We start from the raw sequence: 12,261 nt of genomic DNA, 5'->3' as shown, positions 1-12,261 counted from the left end.
ACTGTAACCTGTGCAAGTTTTTTTTTACTTTAGTTTAGTTAGGACTAAACTTTTCTGTACTTAATACTATCGATAAATAAACTTTTAATGTCATTCTACGACCTAATGTCAAACCTTTTCTAAAGACTTTGATAAGTTTTTAATATTCTGTTGTACAAAATGGTTAGTAAAGTATATTTACATTCCTCCTTTTGTTGTTACTTCTTGTTTCATACAGCAATTATAGCGACTTGATCACCGAGCTTTGCAGCTCTCTGCCACAGGCAGACTGTTTGTCATTGAGTGAATAATGCGCATGCGTGGTTTATCTTGGGGAAACATTCTAACTACGCCTGCTTATGCAGCAGGTTCTCGGTCAGAAAGCATAACGGTCGTACATAGAAACAAGCAGAATAATAGTATAGATGAGGCAATAGCACCAGACAAGGTTTTCCTCAAGATTTTGAGTAAGGTAAAAAAAAATCACATGCAAACTTCTCTCTCTTTTTTTTCATTCTTAGTAGGTCAATAGACAGTAGGGATGTGTCTGAAGATTGTCGTATATTTAAATGGAATGATAAGAGTTGACCTCCAAATTATTGGCCAGTTAGTCTTACTTTTTAGATAGGTGAATTCCTAGCGTGCAATAAAAAAACTTTATATGACCATTTAATGAAATATGATATTGTATAAGAAAAACAACATGGGTTCACTAAAGGGAATTCTTTCCTTACAAATCTGTTAACTTTTGAAAATGTTATATGAATGACAGAAAGAGTGAGATTTTGGTGTACTTGTGTTTTCAAAAAGCATTTGATAAGGTACAACAAAAGTAAGGTAAGAAAACCACATTATTAAGGGTTGGGGAAAGACTAGAGTATGGATTTTACAGTGGTTGGAAGAAAGAAAAATAAATGTTATTAATGGAGGTAAAACTGGGCTCTCTTTACAAGTTGATAGTCTCGGGCTCATTGTTTGGACTTTGCTTTTTTCTATTTACATTAAATAGTGATACAGACAGAAGAGAGCATAATAAGCAAGTTAGTAAAGTTTGGTGAAGACATTAATCTTAAACATATCTGACTGTATTATGGATGCTGAGATATTTGAGGATGAGTTGGATCAATTCATAAATTGGACAAATATTTAGCAATGACATTTAAATAGAACATATGTTTAATATAGAAAGGAACCCACTCAGAATCGGGACTAAAGAAAATTATCTTGTTATATAAGTGGTTAAGTTACTCATCATCAAGACAGCTCTACATTGCTAATAGTATTCTAAGGATGATAGAGTTTATAATATGAAAAAGGCTGGCTAGACTGAATTTAATAATTTTATTTTTCTATCAGTGATTGGCTTATGGAATAAGTTGATGTCAGCATTATTAAAGACTGGCACTTTTTAAGGGTTTAAGAGAGGAGTCGAAGATTTCCTGAACAATAAAGGTGGAGTTAAATTTTTACTTTTCTCAAGGGTGGGAAAACAAGGACAGCCTCTTGTTAAACTTATATTATGCCTTATAAAATTAGTAGCTTTGAACATATCAGCCGAGTTTTTTTTTTAATATAAAATAATGAATAATAAGGTAAATGAGAATAGGTCATCAATCTTAGTAGCTGTCTTTGTAACAAAATAAGAAATAAAATTATTGACATTAACAAAAATGTTTACTTGAAAGAGTTACTCACTTTCGAGTTCTGTAAATCCTTCATCCCATGCTTTAAGACGATCATGATGTGCTTTAGTATGGCCACCAAGGAGACTTCCTGATGAAAAATCATCTGAATCCATTTTTTTTCTTAGTGTTACACCCACTTTTTTTTATGACTAAAAAAACAAAAAATTTAATCAAAAATTCTAAAAAAGCAATTCTGCTGAATCTACCAAATAGAAGCTTATTATCAACATCAAATATAAACAAAAATAATATTTATGTGATCAAACTTTCAAAAGTTTTATTAATGTAAAGGTTTAAGGACAAAAAAGATATTGAAAAGTTCATAGAGGGAACATGAATGGATGACCTTGATAAAGCAGTAAACTATTTACTATTGAGTTTTGCAGGAGTTGTTAGGATTTTTACTGTTCATAATTTATATAAATGATAATGGTGATGAAATATTGTACTGTCTAAATCTGCTTTAAAAGAAAGGCTTATATGAAAATGTTGGCTCGATTCACAATTAATTTAACACAGAGACAGTGTTTTTCTTTTGTTTCTTCTTCTTTCTTCTTACAAACATTTTCCAATTGACTGTCATTCTTTCATTTCTTGGTGGATTGGCTTGAAACTTGGAAGGATTATACCTTTGTCCAATACTCCCAGATAACAACTTAAATTTTGTGATTTAGGGCCTTTTTAAGGATTTTATGTGGTCAAAGGCCAAAATCAAAAGTCTATATTTTGGGCTCCTATGTAATCATACTTACAGCAAAAAAAGTTGGCTTTGCACATTGTGCCTTTAGGGGGAGGGTCAAACTAACAAAAAAAAAGTATAATTTTGGGGTTTTGGGTCAATTATTCAGCCATATTTTGACCAATTTACATGGGATTTGGTACAAAGATACATTTCTACAGGTCCTACACATTGACAAACAAAAATGGTAGACTTCCCCATTTTTAGTAATTATAAAGAGTGGTTAAGATGACACAAAAAACACAATTTTAGATTGTTTTGATGATTACTCTGCTGTATTTCAGCCAATTTATATGATGGGAGTTAGTACAAAGATACTTTTTTTACAGGTCCCATACATATATGTACAAAAATGTGAGATATGCCAATTTTTGATAATTTGAGGATGGGGGGAGGGGTTGAAATAAAACCATAATTTTTTTGGAGTTTGTGTCAATTAGCCCTGTTTTGACAAATATACCTGCAATTTGGTACAAAGATACTTTTCTACAGGTAACACACATTGACAAATATAAATGTTGGACTTACCTATTTTTAGTAATTACAGGAGGTCAAGATGCCAAAAAAAGCATAATTTTAGGGATTTTTTAACAATTACTCTGCCATATTTCAATCAATTTACATGATATTTGGTATGAAGATATTTTTTTACAGGTTCCAAACATAGACATAGAAAATTTTGGAATTTTTGTCTTATGCTCAATTTTTCAGCAAGAAAAGCACAATTTGGGATTTTTGTAAACTATTCGTGCGTATGTCAACCAACTTACATAGGATTTGGTACAAAGATACCTTCTTTCAGGCCCCAAGCAGTGATATAAACAGTTTCCAATTTTTCATGATTTTTTTCAAAATTGTTCATGTTGCATTCACCTGCAAATGTTGGTCTCTGTAATTGAAGATGTATTCCAACAGTGGTAAGTATAGCATGAAAAATTTGCAAACAATGTTATAAGGGTGTTATTGCTATAACAAAAGCAAAGTGCATGAAGGCTTCAGCAGTGTATAGTGTTAGCCAAGTGCTATGGAAGTTTTATAAAAAAAAAGGTGATTCTGTCAGTTTATGCAATACTTAAGTTCTACCTTGTCTAGAATAGTATGTTTAATTCTGGTCTTATTATACTATACGATAGATTAAATATTGGTTACAATGTAGAGAATGCCAATTAAGATCACGCTTGACTTTATAACTTTAAATCATGAAAACAGGTTTAAATATTTGGATTAGTTTTGGTTTGAGTATAAAAGAATTGAGGTGATTATATTCCATGTTCCAAGTTGTGAAGGGCTTAAAGTACCAAAACCCATTCATTAAACCAAGATAAACTCCCACAAACTAATTTTTCTTTCTTTCTTTTACTTCCACTGAAATATAACCCTGCAGGCTCATATACGATCCAACAAAATTTTCAAAGAATTCAAACAGATTTTACAGTATCAAGTAAACCAATCCACAAGTTAAAGTGAAATAGGCTGTGTCAAAAAAGGGTGAATTTTGATTTCCTATGCATAAAACTGTTAGTTCTAATATTCAGTTTTCAACCTTTTCATTACACCGCTCAGACAACCCAAGAAAATTTACCCAAACCTCTCGAACATCTCATAAACCGCACACACAATTTCTTGCACTCCATAAAAGTCAAGCTCAAAAACTTTAAGCCTCTACTCATAACTTAACATAATACAACATTTAAAGAACAACAAGGGTCCCTGTTGGTCTATCAAGTCTGTCACATACAAATTAAAAACAAACAAAAGATACTCAAATCCAGCTCTGATCATTCTAATATTTACTGAACCTTTCCTTAAACACCTTAAAACCTATTCCAAAGGCCTACTACCCAAAAGTAAAACTGTCTGAGCCCTGCAAGATTTGTGTCCCCTTTTCTTATCATTCTCATGATCAAATAAAAAAGTATGCCTTGTTACTATCAATTTCATTAGTAATACTGAACACCTCAATCATATCCCCTCTAGCTCTTCTCTTTTCAAGAGAAAGCAATTTCACAGATCTTTACCTGTTCTCGTAGGACAACATTTCCATCCCAGGTATCATCATAGTAACCCTCCTTTGAACCCTTCCTGACAATCTAATGTCTTTCTTAATGTTAATTGCCCAAAGACAGAGCATGTTACTATAAATGAAACCTAACTAGTGGCCTATACAATAAAGTAACCTCTTCTGACTTATATTCAATATCTCTGTAAAAAAAACAACCTAAAATCCTATTTGCCCTACCACTAGCAACAGTACACTGCTAGGACTCCATTAACACAATTAGTCATTCTTATTAAAATTATACTTAGCTTAAATTATGATAACCCACATGCATTATCTTGCATTTCTTATAAAAAAAAAAGCCATCTACCAATTATTTGCCTAAGTAATCAAATGATCTAAGTACTTTTGTAAAGCAGCATCCTCCATACAGCCAGCATTACCCAAAACCTTAATATAACAACAAATTTATTGACCATTCCTTTATCTTTGTCATTTACATACATCACAAACAGCAAAGGTCCCAAATCTAAGCCATGAGGTACCTCACTTACAACATTAATCTCATTTGACTAAACTCCATTTATTAAAAACAAAAATGGTAAAATGTATACTACAAAGAAATGATAAATAACTGTTTTAATGTTCACAATAGTTTCCCCCATATTTGTATGGATTTAATTCTACCACCACAGTCTTTGTTACTGTAGATGTTTTAATTTGTTTTTGGTATACAATAATTAGTATTTTGTTTATTTGAAATTTATATATCAGCAACTGCAATTTTGCATTCACATGCTTCCATGGCCAGGAACTCTGATTATCTGGGACCACCTACTAGTGGGGTTCATTAAAGGTCTGTTTTTAGAACTTTGTTGCTCATTATCTATGTTATGAATTGGATGGTTTCCTACTAATATTTCTAAGTTCTCTGTTGCAGGATTTTCTGCAGCACTTCCTAGCTTATCAATACCAACAAGCTTTTATTTTTGCCTGCATTCTTTCCTGTGTATCAATACTTGAAAATATATGTCTGACATTTAACTGCACCCCCTCACAAGTTATTTACCATGTACTGAGCACTATTGAGTGTTGTTTTCCCACCTACCTAAAATAGTCTTCACTGTTTCACGCATCTGGTACAGTATAAGAAGTGTAAACATGCAGTATCATGTGTACACAGGTTCATGGTATTTCTTTTACTGTATTTTAAGACCCAAACTTATCCACTTACTTTTTCAGACGGCAAGCCTAATATATTGCTTAACTGAAAATGCATGAGGTCAGTCAGTTGGGAGAGGAAATTTTACTATAATTCTTAATTTACTATGCATGAACCCATAGAACTATACCTTAATGGAAAGCTGTGCTTCAACTGTAGCAGTGAAACTAATCATATAGCTTAGATCTCCAAGTTTCAGTCAGTGTTGCTAAAACCTATATCTATGGCATTTGTTTAGATTATGACACCAGCATTTTTTTTTAAAGCTATTAATGTTAAAATAGGTCTAAGCCTAGATAAAGTGTGTGTGGAGGGGTGGGTGGGGATGAGTTACTTCATTGGATCGAAAAATGTCAGGAGGGAAGAAAGCAGAGTATTGTTATAAATTAAATTCTTAAATAATGTGATTGACAGGTACGTATCAGTAGTAAAGTCTACTCATTCTATGTCATGTCATGATGTAATTGATACATTGTTTGTAGCTACAGCCAATGATATGTTGTCAGGACAACATAGTCTATTTATGCCAGATGATATGACGTGAAGCAACTTGTTTCCAAGCCAATGCATAGGCTGTTTACAATCCCCATTCATCATTTTTTGACATGCTGTCAATTCAAATTGGACAGACATATCTATGTATCAGTTTATGCATTATGTATTTGCACCACAAAGTTTATTGTATGGCCTTGTTTTAAAGTTTTGTTTATGTGTTTGAAAATAGTGAATGCTTTTGGATCCAATGAAACTAGCCAGACCAAAGTAGAGCATGAGGAGAGCTGTCATTTGATATATCAATGATCCTTATTGGTCCAGCCAATTTGAACCAACATGCTGGTTTCGGTTTTTAACGTTTGGCCACTGATTGCTGAAAAGTTGTGAAGGACAGGTTTCGTGATCATTGCGATGTTTTTAAAGTGGATTTACAACTAGTAGGAGGACAGTTGATTTGAAATAAATCATGCAATTTCAGCATGTATTAGTTCCCGTGTCAAGGCAAGGTCCATCAGTGTCAAACCCATACACGTGTATTCATATTATATGGATAAATGAATTTAAAATTGACAATAACCAAATGTTAACAATGAAGAATGAGCTTATGAAAGTATAGAAGAGATTTTATAATCACATTGGTTGTAAACTTTCACTCAGTATCAGGTTACCAGGTAAAGCAATAAATCACAGACATTTTGTTAACATTGTTCCAATGGGAAGGTGGAATGGAGCAAAAAGTTGATTTACAGGTATGATTTTAAATTGTTTTTCATTAATTATTAAGTACATAACTGAACTTGCAGTGTAAATCTACTAATTTGTGACTGAAGAATCCAATGGTGTGTAGAATTTTGTGCTATTTTCATTATTTAAGAATCACTGATTTCCCCTATCACTAGTCATACTTCCCAGCAGAAACATTATTTATCACCTCTTTGCTTTCAATTAATTAGCTGTTAGCTAAATCTTTACACTAATCCAACCTATTGATCATATTTTTTGAAAGGAAGTAAATGTCATAAACCAGAATAACCCAATACAAAATGATATAAATTATAATGAAAAAATTCCAACAAATTGGTACAGCAAGCAAATCCTGTTCTAAAACTATGCTGAGAAACAATACACCCCAACTTTATGAATAGGTTTCTAAGTTACTTCTAAATAGTTTCCAGCATCTTGCTAACAGTAATAGAAGTCATACTCTTATGACATGTAACAACTGTTTACTGTTTGTATCTGATAACTTGTAATTAATCATACACTGAATTAATAACAATTCAATATGTGACAAAGTATAATAGGTCTTAATACCTTATTAAATCTATGATTACATGTATGCACTTCAGAGAAATTGGCTAGTTTATTGCCTTAATAATAATCTAAATAATACAATTTCATAGAAATAGAAATACTTTGACATTAAAAATATTTTTAGCTTACCAAACTTAGAAATTAATGGTAAAATCACAATACAGTCTTACAAGACAATGGGCTCAAATTTAAGAATAAATTTAGAAATTTATTTTTGGAAGTTTGAACTTGATTAACTAATGGGTAATGCTAATACTAATAGTTTTTCTCAGCTTTGACTTCTAGGTTCTAATTGCCTGCAAGTTGCAACACTATATTAATTTTTTCTAACTGAAGCTTAGATTTAAAAAATTAGTACCAACTTACTATGTTAGGTTAATGTGTAGCAAAAAATACAAAAATTCTCACCATTTTTTCTTGTCTATAGTCCCTTATAAGTAATTACGTACTACCAGTAGCTTAGCCTACACGTCACTACGCGAGTTTTGTTAGTACCACTACTACTACAAATACAAGTTATTCTTGAACTGAAGTAGGCTTATTATTTGCTTTCCAAGATTCAAAGACAATTTGTTTCGTCGATTTTCGTTAATTTTATCAAATACCAACAAAAAGTACTGTTACAAACGCAACAATTCTCGCGTTTTTATAAGACAAAATAAAGATATGCTAATATTAACATTGCTGTCAAATAACTTTAAACTTTCTTCACAATCAACTTACAGTTACAATCAACCAAGCGTTAGAATTAAATAACATGGAGGATCCCAGTTGTCCATATCTCACTTACCACTAGACGTCTCTCTATTGTGTTCCAAAGTTGGGTGTTTTTGCACTTCTATCAACGATTATATATTTTTTATGGTTTAAAACATAATCTGCTTTGGTCGGCTTATCGCTGAAAAGAAAAACAGAGATTACGTTTCGTGTGTGGTATATGTGAAAATTATGTATTTGCGTGATTAGCTTGTTGTTGTTAAGCACAAAACTATACAATGGGCTATTTCTGTTGTGCTCGCTACGGGTATCGAAATCCGTTTTCAGCCATGACACTTTCCGCTGAGCCATTGGGAAGCGCGTGTTTATTATAGCATGATCCTTAATCATTTAAGCGTTGTCATAGTGTGTTCACTTCTTCACCAGAATCAAAATTACATCTGCAGTATATTTCCTTTGTAACCAAACTGTCAATTGATATTTCTCTAGAATTTATCTTTATTTGAGACTTTATTAAATAACTCAAAACTTTTGTTAAATATCATGAACTTGATTAAAACTGTTCAAGCTTGATAACCTTTTATAAATTGGAAACCTATAATATTGTTAATATAATTCGCGGCAACTTATATTATACTACATAAAAATAAAGTTTAAACATGCTTTGTAATATCGTAGAATATCTCATTATAAACAGAGTTGTAAATTTACGGTTCTGATTACAAATAAATGTCATGTGGATCCCGAGTTTTGTCTTTTTATTTGAATTTATTATTGTAAATTCAAAACAATAGCTGTAGTTTAGACTGACTGACCACTCTAGTACAATAAAGTTGTGCAGATTTCCACATTTGTAACCTTAATTACGTATGGTAGTCTTTGCTTTCTTGGTTTGAGTTTTCAGTGACCGTTGATTAGACTTTGAGAAATCGCCGATATAGTACGTATAATATCAAAATAGAACAAATTTACATAAATTCCAGTTATGAGTCATACGTCACCCTGTCTAAATATTATTATTGCATAAGAGTTTCCTGTGAAATTTATCCTTTGCCGCTTTGTGGTACCCTAGTTACGGATTGTTAAATACGCAGATAGACAGATTCTGCAGATAACACTGAAGTACTTCTAAGACTTTGTAGATTAAAATGTTTGGGAGATGTCTGTGACTTGAAGAAAGGACCCCCCCCCCCCAGTGACACAGCAAATTCTGCGAACTTACAACGCTAGAATCCGGGTTTCGATACCCGTGATGGGCAGAGCACAGATAGCCCATTGTGTAACTTTGTGCTTAATTACAAACAAACAAACTGAAGAAAGGAAACAACAAAATATTCAAAAGTAAAAACAACAATTTACTGAACAAAAGATAACGCAAAATTATACAAGTTGTGAATGAAAGAAAACTGAATAAATTTAAATAAAGGAGGGGCATTGATTTAAGTGAAGGCCAACTGAAAATTAACCGAAGATACTTAAGAAGTAACTCAGTGGTTGGCTGTTTGACAAAGAAAAAAGTCAAATTATTAACTGTTTCTGGACCCAGTGTTTAGCTTCTCAGCTCTACTCACCATGAAGCAATTGCGTCTCTATAGGTTAGCCAATGACAGCCACGTGTGTTGGAAACACTTTCTCTCCCCTTCTTTCCATGTGACAGGAAACCTCGACTAGAAATTACAAGCCATTAACATATAACTTATTTATGTGATGGTAAAGACAGTCTTGGTTGACACCCACAAGAGAAACAACCGCCCTAGATGTATTGTTATAAGCAATATTTTCAATGTTTTAATCTAGATGTTAGTAAGAGAGAACAGAAGTAAATTCGACTAAGATCTAGATAGGTACATTAGGTATAAATATGAAAATCAGTGAAGCATTGAGCCAAGTTTGTAGAATGTGAGTCATCTAATTTGTTTTGTTATTCAGTTGCCTGTTGAGTTAAAGCATCTATAAATTGGTCATGTGCCAACGAATTCATCATTTCACTTAGATCTTCCTGTTAAGATAATTGGGCGTTTACAAATCTTCTGCAAGTTTGGCTATGGTATCTTCTTTCCTTTATATGCTGTTCTGAAACTTTGTTCTGGGTACTTTCGTCTGGTGTGTCACTCCAAACCTGTTGGATAAGGCAGCTACTAATGCTTGATGGTTGTTACGATTCTCAGCTGAAAAGCTACTTAATGTTGTTAAAGCTAGTTCTTTTAAATAAACAGAAAGGTGGATCAGTTATTGTTCACTATTCCACCTGTTCACTCTGGAAATTATTTAAAACTGAGCCTGGTATGATTGAAATGGTATCTACCCATCATAGTCTGCTGAATTCTTTATTGACAAATGTTAGATTAGCCAGCTAGATACTGGAAATAGATTTGGTAGTGTCATGACTGGAATAGTACAGGAAGGTCCCTCAGTAACAGGTTGTACAGCAGTAGTAGTATATAGCACATAAATTCTCCTGTTCTATATTTTGTATTGGATGGTGTTTAATGTTGTAATTCTTGGGTAAATGCAGAAAGAAGTGTGGCTGATTTAATATTTGCATTTACCAATTCGTTTTCCAGATGTTTTATTTTGTCACTAGTGGTGCTCTTTTCTACCTCATAGACTTCTCTTTGTACTTATTCAATCTTGTTATAGTAATCCCTTTACACATCTTCAATAGCTTCATCAGTTTTGATTTTAATTCTTCTTTAAGTATTGAGTTTCTTTTAACTCCTATCTTTCATCTTAGTTTTCTTTTAATTTTCTGTCTTGTTCTTTTAATTCTCTGTCTCTTTCTTTTTGGTCTTCTTTTTAATTATTTCATCATTTCTAGCAACACTAGAAATTTAGTTAAAGTTCTATTTTAATTTCACCAAAATAATCTCACTTCTGACACAATGTTGTAACATTGTCTTTTGTTGAGTGTTTTAAATAATTTTATGAAAATAATGAGAAGCCCAGCCCAGGTAAGGATAACGAATTGGTTTATTTCTTCTATAACGTTTATACAACCAGCTATATTCACATTAACACATGTTGTAGGCTGGAACAAAACGTTTCAACACTAACTCCGCAACTAAATGTAGATCTAGCCTCAAATACAGCGTTTGAATATAAACTGTGATACTACACCCAACTTAACTAGCTTTGTTAGATAAACAAGCATGTAACTCAACAAGTAATTGAATAACAGAACAGATATGATAATTTCTCTTTGACTCATATTCAGTGCTTCACTGATTTTCGTATTTATAACTAATGTACTCATCAAGATCTTAATCGAACTTAGTATATCTTAACCTCATACGCCCTTTAGCTAACATCTATATATAGCATTCCTAGTTTTCATTTTACTTAAATGAAAAATTTGTATTTTTTTAATGTTTCTAACATTTATAGAGAGGTAGACTTAACGGTATAAACTTAGCATAATTTAGCCATCAGGTTTCATATAGAACGAGCATGTCATTTGTGGCCGTTTAATCTAGACCACTATTTGATAGAGGTATGTCCTACAGCTCTCATCAGTGAAAGCCTCTTCTTCTTCTGTAGCTTTTTCCCGTATCTCTTTGGCCCTTTATACAGGCGATTCTGGCTTTGGAAGTAGCAAGGCGCTCTATTTTTCAATACAGAATGTAGCTATATGTGAATAGCATTTGAAGGAAAACTGACAACCAATCTATTTTTCTAAAAAAAATATTATGAAATATTCTTTATACAGTTTATTTGGACCCGGCAAGGTCAGGTGGTTAGGGTGCTCGACTCGCAATTTGCTGGTCGGGGGTTCGAATCCATGTTCTACCAAACATGCTCGCCCTTTCAGCCATGGAGACGTTATAATGTCACGATCAATCTCATTATTCGTTGGTAAAAGAGTAGCCCAAGAGTTGGCGGTAGGTGATGATGACTAGCTGCCATCCCTCTAGTCTTTCACTGCAAAATTAGGGATGGATGTGGCAGATAGCCCTCGTGTAGCTTTGCGCGAAATTCAAAACAAACAATCAAATCTTCTGTAATAGTGAGAAGTTTCGATATGTCATATAAAAATCAAAAAAATTCCGCATGTTTTCAAGAGCCTTATGTCAGGTTTCAGTACTCACACAAATTGTATTGTTTTTTTGTTTGT

General features: G+C 32.7%; 1 protein-coding gene across 1 annotated transcript in view; it reads right to left on the bottom strand.

Annotated features, from left to right (window-relative positions):
* The window catches only part of LOC106462507 (helicase ARIP4-like), a 58,472-nt gene extending 50,254 nt beyond the window's left edge, over positions 1-8,218 (bottom strand). The window contains 2 exon segments of the mRNA XM_022389797.1: positions 1,675-1,813; positions 8,157-8,218. Of these exon segments, the coding sequence (XP_022245505.1) occupies positions 1,675-1,777 (103 nt within the window). The 5' untranslated portion in view covers positions 1,778-1,813; positions 8,157-8,218.
* Between the last annotated feature and the right edge of the window lie 4,043 nt (positions 8,219-12,261).

The sequence above is a fragment of the Limulus polyphemus genome, unplaced genomic scaffold (genome assembly GCF_000517525.1).
Source record: "Limulus polyphemus unplaced genomic scaffold, Limulus_polyphemus-2.1.2 Scaffold1186, whole genome shotgun sequence".
In the NCBI taxonomy this organism is placed as follows: Eukaryota; Metazoa; Arthropoda; class Merostomata; order Xiphosura; family Limulidae; genus Limulus; species Limulus polyphemus.
Note: the sequence above shows the minus strand (reverse complement) of the source record. Positions and strands in the feature narration are given on the sequence as shown.